This window comes from Mirounga leonina, unplaced genomic scaffold, assembly GCF_011800145.1.
Source record: "Mirounga leonina isolate KUSES-001 unplaced genomic scaffold, KU_Mleo_1.0 Mir_175, whole genome shotgun sequence".
NCBI lineage: Eukaryota > Metazoa > Chordata > Mammalia > Carnivora > Phocidae > Mirounga > Mirounga leonina.
The window spans coordinates 29,904,595-29,929,257 of NW_023270453.1; the positions used below are offsets into that span (position 1 = coordinate 29,904,595).

The window sequence follows — 24,663 nt, forward strand, 5'->3', positions numbered from 1 at the left end:
GAGAGGGAACACAAGCAGGGGGAGTGGGAGAGGGAGAAGCAGGCTCCCCGCAGAGCAGGGAGCCCGATGTGGGACTCAATCCCAGGACCCTGGGATCATGACCTGAGCTGAAGGCAGTCGCTTAACCAACTGAGCCATCCAGGCGCCCCTGGTAACTTTTTCTGATAGTCGCCAGAGTGACTTGATTTGCAGAAGATCCAGTCAGCTACAGAACTTGCACAGAATGGATGGGAAGGGTTGGAGTGCACTTCGGAAAAGATCCCAGAGCAGTGACTGTCCACAGTTAGGCTCAGAATCCTGTGTGGGTATTGAAATGCACGTCCTCGGGGGCCCACTCTCCATCTCAGATTCTGGCTCCGTGGATCTGTAGTGGACCTGCAGTCTGCATCTTTAACCTGTCCCCCAGGTGGCTTTGAGCTGGCCGTTCTCAGATCCTATCATGAGAATTTCTGCCCAGTCCTTCCCAGAGTAAAGGGGCAGAGACCTCAGCAGGAGGCAGGATGGAGCCAGTTGGTTACTGTGCAGGGGCTCTAGCCTCTACGGATGTGCCCCAGTGGGTTGTAGCTTTCTTTTTGGAGATGGAACATGGAGATTCTTTCTAAAAACCAGTAAATAGAAGAAAATTGCAGCCGTAACTAGATCTATCAGAGGCAGCTCTGGGAGGCAGAGAAAGCATGGGACTTGGAGTTTTCAGACCTGGGTTCAAATTCTGCTTCTTCCCTTTCCTCACTCTGTAGCCTTGGCCAAGGCAGCTAACCTACCTGAACCAAAGCAGGGTCTTGAAGATCCTCACAGGGTTGATGTAGGATGGAGCACATTGAAGTTCAGTACAAACGAGGGACTTTTCCAAGGCCAGAGTGCCCCAACCCCTCCTTGTCCCATTTCGAAAGCTCTTCCTGAAAAGAGGCCTCTCCTGTGGGGCAGTGGGCTCGGTGCCCCAGCTGGGGGAAATTCACATTCCTGGTAATTTAAGGAGCTAGTTCTTCTCTTGGACCCAGCTTCTAATCCGTGACTAATGGTGAAGGATTTCTCAGGTGGAAAAACAGAGGCCTGGAGAATAGTATTGGATGGGATTAGATTGTGAATTTATTTTGCAGAGTGGACTTTTAACTAGTACCAAGAAAGAACAGCCTTGGGGGCGTGGGGGACGTGGGGAACAGGCTGCCTCACCTTCAGACAGGTGGCTTTTGGCTTCATGTATTTTGTGCTGCTCACGTGTGTGACCTGGACTTCTCTATGTCTCTTTCCCCTAACCCTCACTAGGGAGGAGAACGCCCGAAGATCAGCCTGCCAGTTTCTCTCTATCTCCTGTCGCAGGTATGGTTCATCATTTGCCCGCTTCCCCAACCACATTTGGGGGTCCTTTGGAGGACCAGGCCACATTGCCCTGTCTTCCTTCTGCGGGATCCCCCATCTTGAAGTAAAACAACAATAAAAGGAAGGGGAGGGTCTCTATTTTTCAGACACGGAGTAGAGGGGCTGGTATCTTGTTCATGGTAGTGGGTAGAAATTGAAAGAAAAATGAGAAGTAAATCAAACCTGGCACTTATGTGCTTGGTTTTTACCATGGGGACTGAGGTTTTCAAACAACCAAGGAGTGTTCTAAATACTGTGGAAATGTGGACGGCATGGGTCCTATTCACGGCATTTTGAAATAAGCCCCAAACTGCAGGACCCACTGTGTGTGTGTATGTCCCTGCAGCAGCCTTGGTTTAACAAACTTCGACTAATGAGGCTATTTTTAAAGACTTTTGTCGTGGTTGTAGTTCCCAGATCACCTTCTGGAAGGTATCTTGTAGGAGCCTCCATTCCCAGATTTGTGTCTTGAGCCAGTTTGTCTGCCTCCCCCTCCTTAAACAAGTGTGTTTCCTTCTCGTAATTATGTAATATTTACAAGAAGGGAAAAACTCCATGGTGACCCAGTTACATAACTTTAAAAATATTTTTTATTACAAGCAGTCCAGACTTTCAGTCCATCTCATTAGACTGTCAAGTAGTCAAACGTTTGACCAGAGTTCTGTTCCCACTTCTGCAGTGGCGTAGGTATTTATTGGCTTTGCCAAGAGAACCAAGGCCTTCTGCCCTTGGTCCCTGGGCCATTTGGAGATTGAGGCAGGGCTGAGAAGAGTTGCAGACCCGGCCTCCCCTGGTGGCTAAGCCAGTCGGGGTCCACACGCAGCCTGCTCCTTTCTCCCCCCTCAGAGTCTTGTCCTGGGGGCTTTGTTTGCCCGGAGCTCTGCACCAGTTCCCACTCCTTCTGAATGCCCCTCTGTGCAATGGAGCTCCGTGCAAACCCCAGCCTCTCCTGGCACCCTTTTCTGCCACCTCATTACAAATCTGCCCGAGCCTCCTGCTTGGGATTCTGGGAGTCTGGCAGGACCTGAGCAGCCAGATGCTCAGCCACAGGAATCCCGTGGAAAGCACGCCCAGGACCCTGTAGCTGTTGGAGCATTGCATGGGCAGAGTCTCCTCTCAGGAGCATGGGGTCAGACCACGCCCTTTCTCTGAGAACCCCTTTGCTCCTGTTTTCTTAGAGAAGGACTAGCAGCTCAAGCACCAAATAACTTGTCTCAGTATCTCACAAAAAGCATAGCATGCAATTTGGCATCCTCAGCTGGAGCCACAGGGCCCATCCTCCCCTGCGTTGTCAATTAGCTTTTTCATATTGATGCCCAAAATGTGTGAAAACCTCGAATCAGGTAGAAATCTCGTATCTTTTGTTCCTCCGTCAAAGCACCCTTACAAATTATGTAATGAGCACAGCTATAAAACCTAAGAAAATTCATGTTAACGATGCTAATTTAGTGTGACCGGGGATGCTGTCGTTCTAGAAATCTCCCTCTTACTCCCGTCCCCCATGCACCAGGTCCCATTGCCCGGATGCAGGAGTATTTCAGTGTCTGGCTCAGCTTCTTCTTCTTCTTTTTTTTTTTTTTTTTTAACAATGTTTATGTTTTTAATAAATTTTTTAAGTTAAAAAGTTCAACAGGTGAAAACCAAGTTTCCTTTCTACTTTTGCATTGCCTGATTTCTGTCCCCAGAGACAAGTATAGTTACAGGGTTTTCCTGTGCCCTTCCAGAGACGTTGCCTGCAGAGGGTTCTTAACTGGGGGTGATTTTGCCCCCACCCCCTCCGCCGGGATGTTTGGCAACATCTGGAGACATGTTTGTTTGGGTAGAGGCCAGAGATGCTGCCAAACATCCCACAATGCACAGACACCCCCCCCCCCCCGCAATAAGGAATTATGGCCACATAATAATGCCAGGGTTTAGAAATCCTGTTCCATGTGTATGTAAGCAAATGCAAATGTGCACACACACCCTTTTTCTGTATAAATGGTGGGTGTGTCCCAAGCTGTGCTACACCACTGGCATCGTCTTTATATTTTATTTTATTTTTATTTTTTTTAAAGATTTTATTTATTTATTTGAGAGAGCGAGAATGAGAGAGAGAGCACATGAGGGGGGGAGGGTCAGAGGGAGAAGCAGACTCCCCGCCGAGCAGGGAGCCCGATGCGGGACTCGATCCCAGGACCCTGGGATCATGATCTGAGCTGAAGGCAGTTGCTTAACCAACTGAGCCACCCAGGCACCCCTCGTCTTTATATTTTAAAACAAAGTAGCAGGTGTGTCTGAGCCAGCTTCGCAGAGGCAGCTTTGAATACCCTGATTCCCAAAGCTGTTCTTTTGAGCATTGGGCAACAGGGTGGGGTAGCAGGGCCATCCCAGACAGCGCAGCGCCTTCTGATTTTGCATGCTGGTACAACTAGGCCCGACTCTGGCTCGTGTGGCCTTCCTTCCCCACAGCGTCCACACCTCCCATCACTGCCATGAAATCTTGGTGTGCTGAAACCCACCGCAGGGGTCAGAGCTCATTCCAGCGATGGAATCTCTGGGTAGCCAACCCTCTGCCAAGTCCTTGATTGGAACAAGACTCGCCGGCCCCTTCTTCCCGTCTAACTGAAATGCTGGGCCTGTGCCTTCCAGTCTTAGTATAATCAAATTTGACACTAAAATGCCTGTGGAGAGGAAGGAGTGTGCTGGTTTGGCTGCTGCTTTCCCACGTTGTTCCACATCAGCCGGATTTGGCTTCCCCCAGCCATGAGGGACAGTCTTGCTTTAATGCACTTCCTTCCGCTGGGGAGCAGCCAGCCAAATAGGCAACAGTCTGAATGAAGGAGGGGCCGACCCTGGATGGAGAGCGGCATCACTGGCTTCTCCTAAATGGGACCCATTCTTTGGATTTTGCTTCATGGGGAATGCTGCTCAACACAGGGCCTAAGTAGCCCAACCTAGTTGTTTCTGATCCAGAAAGGGAGAGGTGGAGAGATTGCAGCCTTTAATGCAAATCCGATGTCTTCTTTCTCACCAGGTCTTCCTAATTATACATCACGCACCCCTGGTGAACTCGTTAGCTGAAGTCATTCTGAATGGTGATCTTTCTGAGATGTACGCTAAGACCGAACAGGATGTTCAGAGAAGTTGTGTAAGTCATTAGTGTTGGGACTGTTCCTAGACCTTGATAAGAAGCCGCTGCTCAGTTTGCTCATGTGTGTGTTTCTCTAAAACCAGAAACCGCAACATTCTACCTCTATAGCAATGATGATGTGTAAGCTGGTCTGGGATTCAAGGAACCTAATCAGAGTCTTGAAATGTGTACCCAGGAAAACCTGGGTTGGGTACTGAGTGGATCTGATTGATCGTATGTTATTGAACAGGAAATTGTACTGCTCTGGGCCCCAGGTTATGTATCTGTGAGACACTGTTACTGGGACGGAATGAGAGAATACTTATCTAAGGCACAAATACCTACAGAGGCTGGACAGAGAACATCTATGCATGATGTGGACCCCCATGAGAGAGTAGTAGGGAAGGGTGGGGACTGTGGCAAATTGGAGAGCATATGCATCCTTTGTCAGTTCTGCAGGAATATGGATGCAGTAGTTCCTGGTTTCCTCATATTTCCAGAGAAGCTGGAAATCTCCATTTGGATGCAAACACTCCCGAGTTTTAAACGATGACCCAGCTGTGGCCTAAACAGAGCACATCTGCGGTTTGTGCATGTTTGTGCATTTTGCACTCTGCTAAGGGAAGACTCCCGAGACTGGTGTTATGATTTCTTCCCAGGTTTTCCCAGCTTGGCCCCTGTGTCTCTTGCCTGTCTTCCCTCCTACCATCCTGCTCCTGTGTCCTGAACTCCAGGCTTCCTTGGTACCGGTCCAGCTTGCTTTTTCCCCAGCATGCTCTGTGTTTCTGCCTTTGTCCCTGTGACTTCACCGTACCTGCACCCGGGAAGGCCCTTGCCCCAGGTTCCCTCTGCTTGCAGCAGCTTTAAGCAGCTCTGGCGGGCACCTTGTCTCCTCGTATCTGTTGCAGCTTGGGCTTGGCATATGTATCTGAGATGAGCACAGTGTTTCACACAGAGGCTGTTTGGGGAGCACTCTGTCTCTGCAACCGGTTTCTCAGGCAATAGGCACAAAGGCAACAGGGCTAGGTTTGCCCTTGGGCAGTCGACTCTGTTGCCATACCTGAGCTAGCAGGTGGGTGGAGTGTGATCCTGTAGTGCGAAAGGCCAAGACCGCCCGGAATGCAGTGACAGGAGTCCCTGCCCTGCTGGTTTTTCTGGTGTATGGTGGCTTGGCTGGGCCATTTGGCTGTTGAAGGGAGTCATAGAGCCTCTGAAAAGGTTCCCAGAAACTTTCTGGCCTTGTTGGTGGTGGCATTAGTTCAGCTGAGTTGAATGGGGCCCTTTCATGGCCTCTGTCTGGCCTATCCCTTCTTTGATTCATTCAACAAGTGTTTATTAAGCCCTTTCTTTAGATCAGGCACTGTGCTAACTCTGCGGATATACAAAATCCTAAATAGTCTGTCTTGTTGGAGCTTTATAGTCCAGTAGGAGAGACTGATGTTGATCAAATAGACAAACAAATGTACTATCGCAAGTCTTAGAAGTGCTCTAAAGGGAAGGAGTAGCTTTTGGCGAGAGGATGTAACCTAGAGGCGACAGGGTGACGAATACTGAACCGGGAAGGACTCCCCTCGGGGCCCATGCCAGGACACCATAGATGAGCACACGTGGAACTGACTTCGTGTTTATGGAGCTGGAGACATTTCTCTGCAACTTTCTTAAACTCTGTCTTGCTGACTGAATGCAAGCAGTGGTGTGCTGACTCCACAGAACCCATGGGGCCTTCCAGTCCGAGCTGCTGAGGCCCGCCAGCTCCCTTCACGCACATTGTTTCACCCCATTTAGAAAACAGGGAGAGCAGGTCCAACTCCGGAGGGCTGTTGGTGAGGATGGGAGGGAAATATATTGAAAGTGTCCATCAGGTATGTGAGGGGTCCAGTCCAGCCCTCAGAGCTGTTTGGTTTGGTCTTCCAAGTATTTAAAAGAAAATTTTATGGATGACCAACTTTAACATTTAGGAAGTTCCACATAAAACTCCAGATTTCGGGATTGCGTTGAACAGTCAGCAGGTCTGGTCCCCATTATACACATGTTTCCGAGCAGCAAGCTTCTCCGAGGCGGCCCCCACCATCAGACGGGGCATGTGTTTGCCATTGGATGTGCTCCCTCCCCACGCAGCCTCTACAGACCCATACGGCATTTACGTTAATAGCAAGCTGGGATGTGCTGAGACCCTTTGGACTTTCTTTGGTCGCTGCTCAGGCTTTGTCCCAGAAGGTCTTCCTGTAAGACATTCAGTGCCAAAGTTTGACTTGGTATTCCGAGAGATGAACGCAGAGATCTTTGGGGTGCTGGGGTTTGCAGGTTTTTTCATTGTGATTGATAGGCATGCAGTTGTGAGAAATAATCATACCCCTTGCCCTGGTCATCCTCCAGTGGTTACATCTTACAAAACTCTAGTACAGTGTCACAGCAGGATACTGGCCTCAACGCTTGGGGTTTGCAATTTGAGCAAAAGCAAATTGCACAAAGTTCCTGGCGACCGCTCAGCTTGGGATACCCACTTTGGTCGAACCCTGTAATGAGAGGGAGCATTAGGAGATCTGTTCTTTCTCCTGCTGGCCTCCTTTTGGGATGAAGTTCCTGCCTCCATTGTGATAGACACACAACTGCTCGTTGTAGTGGACGCCTGAACCAAAAATGAGATTGTTTTGAGTGTGGAAGGAATTGCCAGCCCAAGTGAAAGTGTCAGCTTTCTCCTTCCGGGTATCGCCTTTCCCTGGGTGCAGAATCGAACTTTGTTGTGTTCGGATGACTGCACTTGAAACTTGGGCAGAGTGGAGGTGAACCCCATTTATGACTTGCTTGACAGTAGTCCTGGTCAGATTCACCTTCCTTCCCTCTGAGCAAGAACGGTCTCCTATTGTTTCCTGCCTAACTCGGATGTGGTTTGATCATGCTTGTTTTAAGTTTCTTGATCTTTTTTAACCTACTTTCTCCTTCCCGTAATTTGTAGATAAGTTACTGGTATTGCTTCATTTTTACCAGCAGACCTTTCACAAAACCAAACCAAAATTGAAGAGAGAGAAGCAGAGGGAAGAGCAGAGTTATTTGGAAAGTCTGTAATTTAGGGTTAAATTTAAAACACATCAGCATGGTTAGGTAAATGTCTAATTGAAATTCATCTGTGCATTAAAATCATATGGTTCCTGCTAAGGGCCAGTTCTTGCTATAATTCTAATGCAGAGCAGATCCTGTTTCTTGTTGAGGGAAATAGAGTAAGAGAACACTAATCCTGAAATTGCTAACGTCTCGTTATTTTTTGCAACATGAACATATAGATGACATTATGGGATAGGCATCGTTACCTACAGGTGCTTTTTTTTTTTTTTTTAAGGGTCTGTTTTCATCCTCCGCTTCTGTGGAGTAGTTTCCTTTGTTTTGCATTCATTCAGTCCGTTTCCGCAGCAGAGACGCAGTGGTGCATAGTAAAGACGCGACCCCTGGCCTCTTTGGATTTCCCATGCCCCGTTAGTGGAGGGGGCCTCGTCCGAGAGACGCTGACATTACCTGTGCCATCTTGGGTTTGCCAGAGATGCTCAGGGGCACTCACTGCAGGAATGAGCAACTCGAAGCGTGAACTGGGGGTCGGGTCACAAGGGCTCTTGTGATGTTCTTAGTGACTTTCAAAACAGAAATAGCTTCAGAGCCTGACTCTCACGTGCCACCTTCTTTTTGCTCCGTGGCAGGCTTTGGGGGAGGAGTGTTAGGGCGGATTGCTTTTGGTCCTGTTCTGCGTCCCACCTATGGGACAGTCTAGTGGAGTGGACTCTGGAGTCAGGCTGCTCAGGGCCCCCAAATCCTGGCTCCTGGTCCCACTGCGTATGTCCCAGGGCAAGTTAGTCCACTCTCCAGGCCTCTGTTTCCTCTCTTCTCCAATTAGAATAATAGGCATGGGTCTGCAGAGAGGATTACATGCAGGGTAAAGTGCTTCTCCTAAAGCTTAGTGCACATCAAGACCTAAATATTAGATGTTATCATTACAATGATCTTAGTTTCTGAAGCCACACAACAACCCCCGAGTCCCCTACGTGGGACCTTCCTTCTTGGGATGATTAAGGTAGAGGCACGCTGAGAGCACCCCTTAGGGAGATGCCTTATGACTAGAGGCACTGAGGGCCGGGTGTTAGCAACAACGATGACAATTACAGCACTATTTGTTAAGTGTTGCCTTTTCTTGGCAGTGGGCTGAGCTCTGTGCATTTCTGGCCCTGCAACTTAGCCAGCCCCAGATTCGATCTCTGGAAAGTGCAAAGGCTTAACCAGCTTAGGTGTGTTCCTGCCGTTGGCTGGCTGTGAATTCAGAATGGGGACTGAGAATCCTGGGTGCAGAATAGGCTCGTTTGTCCCCAAACGAGGATGTCGACCACCCCTCTGTAGGCACCAGTTCAGCCAGTTGGAATGGTCTCCAGATGATTCTGGGAGGATCCCAAAGAGTGCGTGAGTGCACACCTAAAATGTTGGCAGCCAGTTCTCGGCATGACACCCATCTTTCCTGGGAGCTGGGTCTGCTGCTAGCAGAGCACTCTTCGGGTCGTAGCATGTGGAGCTGGCAGCTGAGAACCTAGCAGCCTGACTCCTCTGCTTCCATGCTTGCAGAAGCAGAGCACTAGTCATTGGCTTGGGTCCCCTGGTCACTGCTGCAGGGCTGTCATTGCAAACCAGGCTTGAATCAGACGGCAGCCAAGCCTCCTGCGCAGTGAATGCATCACGCAGAGTAGACCCCTTTGCAGCCCGAATGACAGTTACCCTGAATCTCTCAGTGACCCTGACCTTACCTGAGATCCCTGGCTAATCAGTGCGGCTTCTGAAGCACACGTGTTCTTCTTCCTGAAAGTGGTAAGAGGCTTCTGGGAGAGGGCTGATGGTGCACACCGAAGGGAAAAATAGACCACTATAAATCAAGGGCCTTAATTTGGCACAGGTACAAACATTCCCACAAAAGAATTCAAGCTCATTGTGTATTCTCCCTTTCTTGCGGGGCCATTGTGGTCTCTCCCGTAATCCCTGAATGGAATGGTAGCTCCCGTCACCACTGTCGCCTGCAGAACTAGTGAGTGCAGAGGTGCTGATTCACGCGTAAGAGGATGTGACAGAATCAAAGAGAATCCAGAGTGCGGCACCTTCCACTTACCAAGTAGGGTGCTATTGTGGATGAGAGACCTCTTAGAAACAGTCACCTCTTCCTTTCTCCTATGCAGGTGGGGCTGGACAATGGACGGAAGTCCCATAGCGTGGAGGCTCACTGGGGGATAGCCTTTAGCCAGCACTGCGGGAGATTGCACCTGAGGGCCAGGGAGGCCGGTCCTGGTTCAGTGGGCCCGAGAAGGGCCAGGCGTTCTTGGAATGGCCATATATTGGAAGAGCCAACAGGGCAAAGCAGCGTGGGCAAGGTGGGGGTGAGGTGGGGGTGGAGAAGATTCGTGGATTGGACCCTAGATGGCTTTTCTGCACTTGCTGGGCAGCATGACACAGACCCGGCTGGGGTGTCCCCAAGGCTGGAGACTGCTTGCCCCGTGGTGTGAGGTATTATCCTCCCCTCCATCCCCCCCCCCCCGCCAGTGCTGAATGGGGACTGTCCCTAGTCTGCATTGAGCCATTGGTCAATTCTTCCAGGTTTCTGTGAAAAGTTGGAAAATCGGGAGTGGGGACAGAAAAATGAGGCACCCACTTCTTCCGGCGTCTCTGTCCAGGGACTTGGTTAGTTTTTATCAGCCGCCTGGCCCCTGTGGGCATTTGAGTTTTTTAACGGGACTCTGGGTTTCTTGAAGCCGGGTCAGCATTACTTATTCATCTATTTAACAAATAATTATTGGACAGGTACCACACACTGTTCTAGGCACCATAGTGCAGCAGGGAACAAAACAAAGACCCCAGACCTCCCAGAGCTTCTAGGAGCTTCAGAGAGAGAGGAGCAACGAAATTATAAGTAAACATTGTAGTGTGTTAAACGCGATTAGTGCTTTAGAAAAGCAACAGTAGTAAAGCAGGGAAGGGAGAGGGGGCAGCGCTAAGAGGCTTGAGTGGGGTGCAGTTCTCCATAGAGTGGCCAGGGTAGGGCTCATTAGGAAGATGACAATTGAGCATAGATGTGAAGGAAGTGAGCAAGTGAGTCATGTAGATTTCTGCAGGAAGAGCACTTTGGCCAGAAAGAACAGTCAGTGCAAAGGCCCTGAGGCAGGAATGTGCCTAGTGTGTCAGAGGAACAGGAAGGAGCAGCTCGGCAGGGCAGAGTGTAGTAGGGTGAGGTCAGGGAGGGAACAAGCCTCTGAGGCATGTGGTGCTTTGGAAGCCATTGGGAGGTTCTGGAGCTTAGATCTGGAGGAATGGGAACATCGTAACCTTTGTGTCCCGGGTGTTTAGCATGGCTCTTGCAGTAAACATCAGTTGTCTTGAAATAACAAATCTCCATGAGGGAATTGAGTGCCTTGTGTGTAACGAGCCAGAGAGATCCAGTCTTGGCCCGTGCTGGAATCCTCCAGCCGGGAAACTTGGTTTTGCTCAGGGTGCTTTGTCTGACGGGAGGCTGGGGGGCTGCGCACGGTTGAGAAAAGAGCCACTCCGTTCACTTCCCTCCTTGAAGCTCCAGCGGTTTAATGACTATGGGCCAGGAGGGGAGTGGTGTGAATCAACTCACTGCCCAACTGAAGACCACAAGCGAGGTGGGTGGGCATAACTCAAATCCCAGTCGGTGGGGTTTCCCCAGTGAGTTCAGAGTTCCTGGCTGTCCTGAGATTGAGTGCCCACTGACCACTTGCTGTGATGCTCATAACCTTACCCCAGGGGACCCTGCTGGAAACCTCCAGCTTCGTGAACAGAGAGAAGGGAAAAGAACGCTACAGGGCTTTATTGGCTCACACGGTATTGCCCTGGTCCCACTACCATGATGGGTCATTCCCCAGTAAAAGCAGCGCCCCTTTCTTCAGCACTTCCTGTGTGCCAGGCTGGCTGGCTTGCTCACCCCTCTTTCCCCTCCCACATGTGTTTCTGGAGCACCCACACATTCCAGGCAGGTGCTGTGCTGGCCTTGGGATACAGGATGAACGAGACAGACGAGGTCCCTGTCCTGACATTCTGGTAGGCGGAAATAGACAGTAAATAAGCATGTCAATGCAGATTGAAGATTTGGATCTGGGAAGAAACAGAAACCAGCTTTGGGAGATGAAGGTGAGGGAAGACCTCTTGGAGGAGGTGGCCTTGTTGGATTGGAGGACTAAAGGATGAAGAGCTGAGTTGGGGGTCATGAGGGCAGAGGGCGGGTTGTGATGGGCAAGGCGTGGAAAATGGTGAATCAGAGACCTTGGTGGGGATGAGCTGGCTGGCTAGGATCAGAACAGGGGCCGCTATGCAAGAAATACTGGGTCAGTGGGAGAGGGAGCGTTTCTCATCTTGTTCATCTCCTTTGACCTCTCCTTCTAGGCTCCTGATAACCCAGAGAGTGTGGTGGTATTATTGTCACATTCTGTGCATGAGCTAGCCGACACCCCCAGAGCTTAGGTGATCCTCCTGTCCTCCCCCAGCACCAGGGGATTGCAGTCATCCAGCCCCAGACCCCCCATGCTGCTTCTGTTTTGTGCCCTCCGTCACTGTCTGCAGTGACAGTCACTCCCAGTTGAGCATGACATGTGGGCTTCTGGGTCAGATGTTTGGGGTAACAGGGAGTTCCTAGTATCCCACAGCTACTTCTTTCTGGAAAATAAGTTACAGTAAAACACTTCCTGAAGAAATACCCCACAAGTGTTTGGTGTGTTGTCGTTTACTGAAAGAGTGTATTTTATTTTGCATGAGCCTTGAACGCACCTCTTCCATCCTAAGTATCTTGCAATTAATTTCTCCCCCAGCACTCATTAGCTTTTGGTTGAATGCCAGGCACAACACTGAAGGGACAGACCAGGCAGCACTAGGCGTTGAGGGGGACAGAAATGATATGGCCTGGGGATGCGATGAGGCTGGCCTTGCATGGGTCTGGCAGGGCCCCAGAGCTTGCTTTCTAGGCGGTCCCACCCCTGTCTTGCTGTTACCTGCTGCTTCTCACACAGGCACAGTGCCCGGCGTGCGTGCAGTGCGAGTCCTCGGAGCTCTGAGATCATTGTGGTGCCAGATCGATGGGCATCTCTCTGGTTTTTGCCTCTGCAGCTCTAACACTCCCTGCTAATTGGCCAGTTCATGGAGAAGAATGCCACACTCCTCTCATTAACGGAAGTGGCCCGTTAGCTCTTCACGTTTCCCCCAGTGGGTTTTATTTCCCCCCTTACGTTTGGCAGCATTGTCCCGTTGCCTCACGGAGGTGGCTGCAGTTGTGCGTTCTGGACAGGCATGGGCCTCAGTTCAGCAGCCCCGTGTTACTCAGGGTTCGGCATGGGGCGTGCGCCCCTGGGGATCGGCCTGGTGCTTATGCTCTCTGATGTTTGCTTGCTGATCCCCGCCTTCTGGAATGAGAAGAGGCTCACTCTGCAGCGGTTATCAGCTGAGCTTCCCTTCACGGCTGGTTGCAAAGCCACCTGCTGCTGGTTATGGTTGGTGCAGGCCTGGGTCACTGGGACCCCCTGTGACATTCGGAGCCCTGTGTATATGAGACAAAATGGGGAATAATTACACATTGTCGGTGGCTGTCACGATGGTCAGGTCAGGAGGTGAGTGGTATGCCAGCCACCCCTGAGCTTCTGCGGCGCGGGCCCACCTGCTGCTATAATGAGCGTGACTGGGGCCCCATGGGAGGCCGGCCCCACATTGGCAGACTTGCCAAGTGCTCGTTGAAGGGCGTGAACGCTGGAGCAGTGCCGCCCATCCATCAGGCCTGTGGGCACTGAAGCCCACTCCCTGGATCCAGATCCTGGCTCTGGCTCTGCCTCTGCCGAGCAGGTGACCTTGGGCCAGTCCTTTGCCCTCTGCAGCTCCCTCCCTCCCCTAGTCGGCTGTTGGAGGATAAAGCGAGTCAGTGTCTGTAAAGTGCTCACAGCACCTTTCCGTTGCCCACGGGGCATCAGTGATTGTCGTTAGCACCTGGAAACAGGTAACGGGGAGGTGTGTTACCTTTTGGCCCCTCACAGAAGCCCTGTGGGGGAGGTGCTGCTGTGAGATCTGTTTGGTGCCTGCCTGTAGGAACCGAGGCCGTGGAAGAAGCTGGAGAGTGGAGGGACCCTGAGCCTGGACTCTGGCTGCTCCAGCGTCCCTGCGGATCCCACCCTTGGTGCCTCACACTCTTCCAGTCCCTGCCCCCGAGGCTGGGGGTTGGGGAGGCTGCCCAGGGGCCCGGGAGCGCTTTGGGGAGGCTGAATCCAGCCCACTCACAAGCCAGAACGCCAGCGAGCAGAAAGGGGCAGGTATGGTGCTGGGCGTGTTTGCATTCGGGAACTCATTTTAGCTCAGGGCAGCATGCAGTGGAGCCACTATGGTCTCTCTTTGACTTGGGGGAGACAAACGCATTTGGTCAGGGCCCCTGGGCCAGTAAGTGAGAATGAGGTTGGACTCGGGTCTGCCCTTACGTTGGGCATGTTTTTGTTAGCATGGCCTGCCCCCTTCTTAGGGGGAAGACCTTGCTCCTAATTCTCAAATCCCTTATCAGAGCTATTTGAACAAAAGGATTCTAGTTGCTTCCTCAGAAGGTGAGCAGGCTAGGCCTGGGAGAGCCTGGAAGGTGAGCCTTCCTAGATCATTGCGATGGCTCCTACAGAGCCAGACACCAGCCATGTCACCTGTCCTAGCCCCTATCTGCCCTCTCTAGCCACCAGCCTCTTCCCGGAGGGGCCCACCTGCTGTCCCCATGCTGCTTTTCCTGCCCACTCCCTGCTCCCCTCCCCACCGAACCACTGAGCGGGTACAAAGAAACGCACTTAGCAGGTCGGATCTACCAGGTACAGAGGCAGGGGGATCCTGACAGCTCCTCCCAGGCCATGAGCACCATGAGCTCCACCGGGAGCCGGTGACTGGAGGGGCCACCGACTGGCCCAGCTCCACCCCTGACTTCCTGTGTGCCTGCAGCAGTCGTGTCCTGGAGCACCACTGCCATCACCAGGCGCGCCAGCTCCAACAGCCCTGGCCTTGCCAGAAATAAAGGGTGAATGGCCGGAGCTCGGAGCTGGCCTTCCTACCATTCTCCTCTCTTCCCAAGTGTTCTGGTGAACTCCTGCTACCATTCGAGACTTGGACCAGTCATTTCCTTCTCTGTGAAGCCTTCCTGCGCTCCCCCCCCCCCCCCCCCCCCCCCCCCCACCGCCTGGCACAGTTCCTCACTCCTTCCTCCGTGCCCCCGGAGCCCCTGTGGGCTCCGCACAGGCAGGCCCAGGGCTGCCGCACTCCTGGTGTTTGGTCTGGCTTCGTGAGTAAGGTCAGTCCCCCGGTGATGGCTGTGCATCAGCTTCCAGACTTGTTCCTGGCTTGTATTTAGGGTGTTAGGACCATCTGATTTCCTTGAAAAGTCTGTAGGTGAATGTTTTTTAAATTGAGGCGTAACATAAAGTGCAGTGACCTTAGGTGCGTCCGTGGCTCTGTGCTTATGATTACATTTGTGTGTAACTTAGGGCAAGACAGAAGACATTTCTGGTAGCTTGTTCTCAGTCTCTAACCCCTCCCCCTTTCTAAAGGTGCCTTTTAAAAAAAATTGTGAAATACATATAAAAGTAATGGATTACCTATTTTTAAGCATAGAGTTCAGTGGCATCAGGTACTTTCTTTAAAAGTACTCTTTACATTTAAATGGTGTTGGTAATACTTTCTTGGCCAAGGCACAATGACTGGATGACACAGAAACAACTAGAAGAGAAAGTGAAAGTTGCCCCAGCCTCACTGTCTTCAGAAGGGACCCCTGTTCGGAGCGTGTGTCACCTTCCAGATCTTGCTGTGTGCACTGCTGTGCACAGATCTCTCCACACAGGAAAATACAATACAGATGGACATGTTTGAATTGATAATTTTTGTTTTTTAATTGTAAACGGAATTCTGGACGGGTTGCTGGATTGCAGCTTGCTTTTTCATGTGCCATCTGCATGTGGCCTTCCTAGGGGGCTGCCCCCAGACCTAATGGAGGGCGTTCTGTTTGATGCCTGGGGCATTGGCGGTACTGCTGCTTCTCCTGAGTCCAGCTCCTGGGCCTTAGGTGTTTGTGTCCTCCCTCCTGACCCCTGGCTCGACACCCCTCTCCCTGTCCATGCAGAGCCGGCTCTCAAATTCCGCAGCCCCAAAAGGCCTTTTAGTTACTGCCAACCCATGGGGAGTCAGCTTCTGGAGTATTTACCTTTTATTTTGGGGGGCTCAATCCCAGGACCCCGGGATCATGACCCGAGCCGAAGGCAGATGCTTAATGACTGAGCCACCCAGGCGCCCCTGGAGTATTTACCTTTTAAACAAGGATGGAAGCCTTAGGGTGGAGGGGTGGAGACTAGATAAGGCGTTGTTAACCAGCAGGCTTTAGGGAGCAGTTCGGCCCTTGGGCCACCCCTAAAATCACACTGCTGGCCTGCTGCTGGCTCTGACCCCAGAAGCCAGCCTAGATGGCCAGCCCTAGAATCCAGGGCTCTCCCTCTACATCCCCTGGTTGGATAACTGGCAGAATCTCTGCTGGCAGCAAGGAAGGCCCCATATCTCCACGCTCCTCTTGCAGCTCAGGCTCCAGGTCCCTGGGAGATGAGCCCTTGGCAAAACCCGAACTTGCAGCATTTGGGAATCATAGACCTGATTTGTGGAATACTTTAGTCTGGGACATGCATGGTGGGCTCACTTTATGAGAAGATAAACCCAAAGGCCTGATTTTTGACTCTGAAGTGAGCTTTTCCCCTTTTGGTTATTAGTTTCACCGTGCTTGCTCTTGCCCTATGCTAAAGTTAATCTCCCGAGGCTGTCAGGCTCCTGTTTTCTTCTGTCCCTCACTTTGCTTCTTTGTTGTTCTCTCTCTCACTTTGGGTATGGTATGGGTACAGGCAGCCATGAATTCACTCAGCAGCAGCCCACTGAGGCCTTGCCCTTCTCCAGGCACCTGGTTTTGTGTTGAGAGAATTGGGGGGGGGGGGCGGTGTAAGGTGGATGGGACCTTCTCTTGGGGGCTTTCCATTTGGAACACCTGGGATTGTCCACTGTCACACACACATTCCTGGGAGGCCGGCAGCCAGGAGGCTCTTGATGGGGGCAGTAGGAACAATCATGAATCTCTGTCCACGTATCCCAGCCAGACCCTGTCAGCTTCTCCATGGTAACTGCGGGGTTTTGATGCTATTAGCCTTAAGAAAAGCACAACCAGGCTTTTGAATATAAAAGAGAAAAAAAAAAAAAGGAAAAATAAAGTCTAAAATTCTAATGCTAAATGATTCCTGATGATTTTTTTTTTTAAGTTAACGTGTATACAGGATTAGACATTTCAAACCAAACAGAAAGGTCTAGAAATGAAAAAATGTAAGCATGCTTGTGTGCATGTGCACACACAGAACCACCTGCCTTCTTTATCCCCCAGAGATATAATCCTGAGATATTTGTAGGCCACTTTCCAGGAAAAGCGGTTCACAGCATCGCGTGTAGCCTTTGAAAAGCTTTACCTGCAGGGGCCCCTTTTGAGCTCCCCGCTCTTGCTTTTCCACCCTGGTACCCGTTCTGAATCCGCGCACGTAGGTACAGAAAGACCTGGGTCTCTTTAACATGTACGTGGATTCCCATTCTGTGGACAGACTGTAATTACCTAACCACTCCCGTCTTGATGGACATTTAGGTTATTTCCAGCTGTTCACTGGGTAGGTTGCATTTTAAAGGTTTGAAATTTCCCCAGTAAACATGTCCTCCCAACACCTGACCGTCGAGAAAAGCAGATCCCTTTGGAAAGTTTTTAAATTTATTTTCACAGTTGACTCTTACCTTTTTTTTTTTTTTAAGGCGGCAGGGAGAGGAAGGTGACTCCCCTATGTTGAATGCTTACTGAAAGAACTTTTACATCCATGCTTACGTGTAGTTCTAGGAGGCCGGAATTATCTGCCCTGTGTTTTAGACAAGGACTCTGATGCTCAGAGAGGACCCACAGCTCATGGCAGGGTTCAGCTGGGGATCGGACTGCTCTGAGCAGCCCTGGGACTCACACATTGTTTCGCTTCCCTTTGTTCTGCCACTTCTGTACATCCGAGTTCATAAAGAGCTCCTCGGGGAGAGGTTTCTACACCCATCCCCGTGAATTTTTGCTTAGACCTTCTAACCGGGTGATGTTTTGCTCTGCATTTAGTCTCGGTTTTCTGTTTCAGAAAGCTTTAATTGCATATGGCATACTCTAAGATTCACTGGGAGTATGTGATCAGAGGAAGCAGTGACTTTATCTTGGGACCCTAATTTCCTGGGTTTGAGTCCTTCAGCAGAAGATGTGGGGGCTGTCCAGGGCTGTGTTCTATCACACAGCATCCTAAGTGGGCTCCGATGGATGCTGTCTCTCAAGTGGTGCACGCTCGGGGGCTCCCATTTCTGGGCTCCCCGTCGTTGGCGTCTGTAATGCACTATCTGGGTTTCCTGGGCAGTAGAATCCTATCTCAATTTATCTGTCATTTTTGTGGATGAATAATCCAAAGTGAGTAAATAAAAATTAATGTGTGGATTTGGATGCTAATTTAGCTTCCAATTAGGTTTTGTTTTGAGCATTATTGAAATTAATCTGTGCTCCTTGAGCACATTCCACTTATTGGCAAGGTACGGTGGCCCCTAGAGTACAGTTGGTGGTTGGTTGGGGGTAAATTCAGAAGATGGATAAACCATATCAAGATAATGGAAACGTTTTCTTTAAAACTTTTTTCTTTTTTAATGACAAAATGATGTCTGGATATCATCCAGGCCCTGAAAAGAGAAAAATAATTCAGTCAGAATCCTGCCCCAAACAGACCAGTTTTCTTTTGTCTTTTTTCCTTGCTAGACCCGGTCCATTTGCATGTAAACACTTTTTAAAGGGTACTGAGCCTGGAACGGAGTTTGAGCTCCTGATGAAGCACCCTTATTTCAGGAGGACCTTGGGCTTTGGGATTGGGCAGGCTTCAGTTCCAAGTCTGACTCTTGGCTCAGGAGCTGTGTGACATCGGGCACGTCACTTTGTCCTTCGGAGCCTCTGTTTTCTTATCTATGAAATGGGAGTGGCAATCTGTCTACCTCTTTTTTATTACCTGGACTGAGATACAACTGTGTGTTTCCCACAGGATGGGGCATGAGCCACTCGCAGCACATAGGCCTCTTTCATTTCTCTTAGAAAGCCTCCTGACTTCTCGGGGAAGAGCGTCTTTGTTTGGGGCCAGCTTCCTTTGGGGATGAGCTTTAACTTCCTGCTGGTACTTGCCAAGCCCCCTTTCTAAAGAGCCAGCATTTGGCTGCATCCAGTACACCTTGCTTTTTCTTTTCTGTTACTTTTACAACAGCAAGATACACTGGTTTTTCATGCACTGTAGCAGTATACAGCTTTTTATTTTTTATTTTATTTTTATTTTTTTTAAAGATTTTATTTATTTATTTGACAGAGAGAGAGACAGTGAGAGAAGGTACACAAGCAGGGGGAGTGGGAGAGGGAGAAGCAGGCTTCCCGCCGATCAGGGAGCCCAATGCAGAGCTCAGTCCCAGGACCCTGGGATCATGACCCGAGCTGAAGGCAGACGCTCAACGACTGAGCCACCCAGGCGCCCCAGTATACAGCTTCTTTTAAAGTAAATATATTTAAAGTAGAAGTTAGGAGTGCTTGGGTGGCTCAGTCAATTAAGGGGCTGCCTTTGGCTCAGGTCATAGTTTCGGGGTCCTGGGATCAAGCCCTGCCTTGGGCTCCCTGCTCAGCGGGGAGCCTGCTTCTCCCTCTCCCTCTCCCCACCCCCTGCTGGTGTGCTCTCTCGCTCTCTCTCAAATAAATAAAATCTTTTTTTCTTTTTTAAAGATTTTATGTATTGTTTGACAGAGAGCACAATGGCAGGCAGAGGGAGAGGGAGAAGCAGGCTCTCCGCTGAGCAGGGAGCTGGACGTGGGGCTCGGTCCCAGGACCCTGGGATGATGACCTGAGCCAAAGTCAGCTGCTTAACCAACTGAGCCACCCAGGCATCCCTCAAATAAATAAAATCTTTAAAAAGTCAATAACACCCGCATGCTGTACTTAAGACCTAAATTGGGCGGATGGTATGTGGGTTTGAATCCCAGCTCTGCTGCCCCCTGGCTCTTTGACCTTGGATGTGTCCTTACCACCTCTGAGCCTCAGTTTTATCATCTGTAAAGGGAGGGAAACAACAGGATGACCTCATGGGGCTGTTGTCAAGTTCAAGTAGGCTAGTACAGTCAGAGCCCTTAGAGTGCATCTGGCACATGCAAAGTACCCTAAACGTGTTAACCAGAAGTGTGTTTCCTAGACAAGCGAGGGGCCTTTGGGAAGCACAGGGCTGGTGTTGGTAAAGTACAGTTTCCGACTTAGGGCGGTGGGCAATAAATGGTAGCTGGTGCTAATGTTTTGATGACTTAACAACAGTGGTGTTAGTCACAGTCCTGATGACAAAGTAGGAGGTAGCCTTTTTTTTGTTTCGGAAATAGAATTCCTTGGGGCAGCAACTCTCAGGCAGCTTGATGATGGCATCCAGCGAGATTCCAAGGTTCCAATCCGTGTGTTGACTTCCCTAGGCCAAGCCCAGCATTCGGTGCTTCATTAAGCCCACCGAGACGCTAGAGCGCTCCCTTGAGATGAACAAGCACAAGGGCAAGAGGCGGGTGCAGAAGAGACCCAACTACAAAAACGTTGGGGAGGAAGACGAGGAGGAGAAGGGGCCCGCCGAGGACACCCAGGAAGACGCTGAGAAGACTAAAGGTACTGAGGGTGGTTCAAAAGGCATCAGGACGAGTGGGGAGAGTGAAGGTGAGTGCGCCCGTGAACGCCACCCTGCTGCCTGTGCCACGAGCCAGGCTGTCCCTTGTGTCTGGTCCCCGTTGTGTGTCCGTGGGCGCGTCTGTCCATTCCCGATGCCGGTGTACCTCACTCTGTGGGCCCAGCCCTTTGCAGGCAGCTGTGGGCAGGTCCACTGCAAGGCCTGCCTACATTGCACGGGTGACCCAGAGCAGGCTTCTTTACTCGAAACCCCGTGCCTCGGTTTCCCCATCAGTAAACAGAAGCTAGCAGATGGTAGTTACTTTGTCATTACGAGAATTAAATGAGTTAGTACGTGTACCATGCTCGGAGCAGTGCCTGGCCTGTGTCGTAAGCATCTGCTGCGTTACTGCCCTCCCCATGTTTATTGCAGTTCTGTTAGTCCCCGTCACCTGCGATGCTGATTAATGACACGAGTCATTACTCCCAGTGCACTGCAGGGAGAAAACCTGCATTGAATGAGATTATATACCTTTAATACGATTATGTTTTTTGGAAGCAAACAGTCAAATATAATCCCCTAGATTCTTACATTAAGATTTGTCCAAATCTGTCTAAGAGTGAGGTACACCAGGGTTTGGTGCACATGTGCTCAAAAAGCAGAATCATTCATTCCTCTTTTTGGTTTGTGTTGGGGATGATTCTGGTTTAATTTCCACCTTCCTCTGGCTTAGATGCTGATACCTTCTCGATCTGGAGAGCAGTGTCTGCTCCGGAATTAGGCAAGCTTCAGCTGTGCAGGCTCTTGTTTCGGGGCTGGGCGCACAGCCACACAGATGGGGTGTCTGGCCACGGCCCCGGGCACCCGGGGTGGAGCAGCAGATGGGGTAGAAGTGGGATGGGGGCTCTGCTTGCTGGGCCTGAGCTCCCACCACAGCTCGTGGGACAGACTCGGGCTGTCCTCAGCTCCCGCTGTGGGTTGTCCTCCTGGGTGTGGGGCTGGTAGTGAATCCTCCAAGGCCAGCAGCTGTTGCTGGCCCATCGGTCTGGACTGTGTGAGTCCCTATTCCGGGGGGTCTGAAGCTGGGAAATGGAGTAGCTCCGTAAATCAGTGACCGGGAACTCCTTTGTTTTGGGGAGTTTGCTGCGATTATGGAGCCAAAACCCGCCCTGTCCCCACCCTGCTGGCCCCATTCTGATTTTCTTGGCAGTTCTCAGGGAATGCCATGATCCCATTTTGATAGGTATAACCAAAGCATCTCTCTGGTGCCACCCGGCCCTCTTTTTAAGGCTGAGATCCCCAGCATGCTTTTATTTCTGTTCAAAGTGCACAGGAAGCATTTTGACATAGGAATTCCTGTTTGGCTCAGGACACGGATGCCAACAAGTATGACTTTGGTGGGGAGGTGAGGGGCAAATGCAAGGTAAGCAAGCTATCTTAGTTGGCTTATTTGCGTCTTTTTTCTTTCTTTCTTTTTTTTTTTAAACACAGGAGAAAACTGTGTAAACCCTGGGGTTTAGTTGTCCTGTGGCCACACTAGGGAGAAAGCAGGAGGATTTCGCCCCATTTTGAACGCTGTGTTCTTGTCGATTTTGTTTTGGAAAGATGCTACCTCTTTCATTCCAATCCTTTTAAGGGCTGCTCTTAACCCAGGCCTGGCCATGACTAACCCTGGTGTGGACAGGGCAGGCTTGGCCGCAATCACACAGTTAAGTGAGTCAGCCCAGCGGCCCGGTCCTGGCGTGTGGGGCTTCTGTGCCTCAGCCATGCTGCCATCCCAGTTCACTGTTGGGATTGGGGTGATGACTCCCCAGATGCCGAGCCTGCCTGTCCTGTGCCGGGGGCAAGGGGAGAAATGTGCACCAGCCTCCAAAAACCTGTGTTCTGGGTGCTCACTCGGCCAGGTTGTACCAGACAGGACCCCGGGGACCTCGCCCGGAGGTTTTGCTTGGACATTTGATGCTGATGTTAGAGCTTAGTTGAACATGACTCTCAGCAACCCCCCTTGACATTTTGGTGCCCTCCTGTTTTCTCGAACACACAGTAGTCATTCCAAAATATCATGGACCTGTCATCTTCCCACCCGGCTCAACCTAAATAAATACAGCTCTCACAGGCCTGACCAGCAAAGAGACATCTAACTGGGCAGCGGCAGCTTTCAGGTGGTTGGGGCTTTGTGAATGTTGTATTTGATCTCTTTGTTGTTCTCAGATTTAAGGTGCGGCTGGTGGGTGTTCTCTCCTTAGACTGTGTTTGGGTGAAACCGGGCAGCTGTTAGCTCCCATGACTTGGAAGGGTGTCAGACCACAGTGTCAATGTGGGAGGAGCTAAGAGATGGGATACTGGCCTTGCAGTCATGTCTGGGTTTATTGTGAGCCTTGAGCGGTCTCCCCAAGTTCTGTACCTCAGTTTCCTTGTCTGAAAATTGAGGATAAAAAATGTAATTCATGTGCTTTTTTTTTTTTTTAATGAATATATGTTAGGATTCTTGTGGTCATGAGTTAGAAAATCTACTCAGACTGGCTTTAAAAGGGTGATTATTGTTCACGTCGCTGAAAGGCTTGGGCAGGGACGGCTCTGGGTGTAGATGACCATCGGCAGCGCCAGGCTCTCATCCTGCCAACTTACCACCGAGTGGAGAAGGAGCTGCTCCTTCCCATCAGCTGCAGCTCTAGTCTGGGGGTCGATGCTCCGTGACAGTGATGGGCCTGGCTCGCCCACTGCTGTAAGAGGGGTGTTCTGTGCCGACTGGCCAGGCCTGGGTCACTTGTTGATCCTATGATGATGATTCCCTCAGTAAAAAAACATCAGAAGAAAGGGGCACGGATGCTGAGCCCGTGGAAGCAGCAGATGCTCCCCGAGAAAGCTGCACTATTTCTGTGCAGCAAGCTCTTTGGAGGTGGCTGTGTGGCTCTTCTCCCTTCCAGATTATTTTTTCTCTAGCAGGCTTCTTGCCCTGTCCCTGGATCTAGAGGCTTGTTGACATCCTGCTGATAACAGACAGGCACGGGTGACTGTTGAGTGAAGAGATGCTGGCACCGACTCCCCCCTGCAAACCCCACCATCCCCACGCTAGTGGGGAAATCTTGCCTCAACCAGGTGGCAGAAAACACAGGCATAAAAAGGCATGTGGCCACAAGTCACAATTTTGCCATGACCTGATTTAAATGTGGCATTAACATGTTCTTTTTCTACAAATGCACCCGGAATTCATACCTCCTCCACATTTAAGCCCAGACAAGGAAGTAGTGTGAAATGAATGTGTACCTCTGGACCCTCCACTCGGCTGCAGGTCCCAACTGATGAGTGACTCATTCTGAAACCAAGAAAATCACAGGGCCCCTAAATTTGCAGAAATTGCACACTAAAAGGAAAAAGAGGGGTACCCTAGTGCCCATGGCCAAGGAAGTGTTCACTCGATGCATGTCACTCTGAAAGGACAGTTGTCTCTTTTTGGAGTCACTCGGAGCAGTAACTTAATAAACAGACCTAGGACAAAAGAATGAATTGTTTGCACTTCTCCATTTGAAAAATAAGGTTTAGTTTTTGGTTTTTGCCTATGGAAAAAGTAGGCACCAATTTCATGTCCTCAGATTGAAAACCTACTCTTTGCTTGAATCCCAGCAAGGACACAGAGTGAAGAGGTCAACACTGACTTTGAACCTGCCAGGTCAGCTGGGAGTTGAGGGGTGCCCAGAAGTTGGGAACCCCAGCTTTGCCTTTTTTTTTTTGAAGTCTCCCCTGAAATGAAATGGAACCCTGGCATCATTTCTGGCTCCTCTTGCAAAGCCAGAGCCAACCCCGCGGCTGGCAGAGTTTCCTGATTGGGACGAGCTGTGGATTAGCCATTGGGAGGTTGGGGTCTGAATCCTAGACCCTGGAGGGGCTGCTCCTGAGCAGCTCTGTGACCCTGGGCTAGTCATTGCTTCTCCGATGGCGGGGGCTTCACAATGCCCAGGCCTCAGGTTGTCAGAAATGAGAACATCACTGTCTCAGCACTCAACCATGTGACCCACGAGCACTGAACAGGCATCCTGGCCAAGGTGGAGAGCAGAGTGAGGAGCTTGGATGGGATGTGTGTGCTTGGGCGCCCCTCCCCCCACCCCCTATTGCGAGTTTCTGTGAAGCCCGGTTCTGTTCATTTGTATAACGAATTAGTGAGGTGGGTGAGTGGGTGAGCATGTGTGTGTGGTGGGGGGACAGCAGGAAGGGAGGGAGGAGAAGGATTAGGAGGCTGGCCCGCCGTTGTAGAGATGTGGGAGTGCCACCTTTTCAAATGGGCTTAACTAGTATAAGGAACTAACCAGAAAAAAACATTCTAAATTCAATCTCATGCTGTTCGGTCAAGGAAAACAACAAAACAAAGAAAGAGATTCCCCAATATCCTCAGCTCATACACACCCTGTTGTTGCCAGGTGC

General features: G+C 50.6%; 1 protein-coding gene across 7 annotated transcripts in view; it reads left to right on the forward strand.

The window, feature by feature from the left end:
- The window catches only part of CLEC16A (C-type lectin domain containing 16A), a 200,864-nt gene that overhangs the window by 29,482 nt on the left and 146,719 nt on the right, over positions 1-24,663 (forward strand). For 5 of the 7 annotated variants that reach the window (XM_035022276.1, XM_035022275.1, XM_035022279.1 and 2 more), the window contains exons 8-10: positions 1,264-1,317; positions 4,373-4,486; positions 20,063-20,294. In XM_035022276.1, coding sequence (XP_034878167.1) covers positions 1,264-1,317; positions 4,373-4,486; positions 20,063-20,294 — 400 coding nt within the window. The remainder of the gene's footprint in view (positions 1-1,263; positions 1,318-4,372; positions 4,487-20,062; positions 20,295-24,663) is intronic. The other 2 variants (XM_035022278.1, XM_035022277.1) reach the window with 1 other exon arrangement.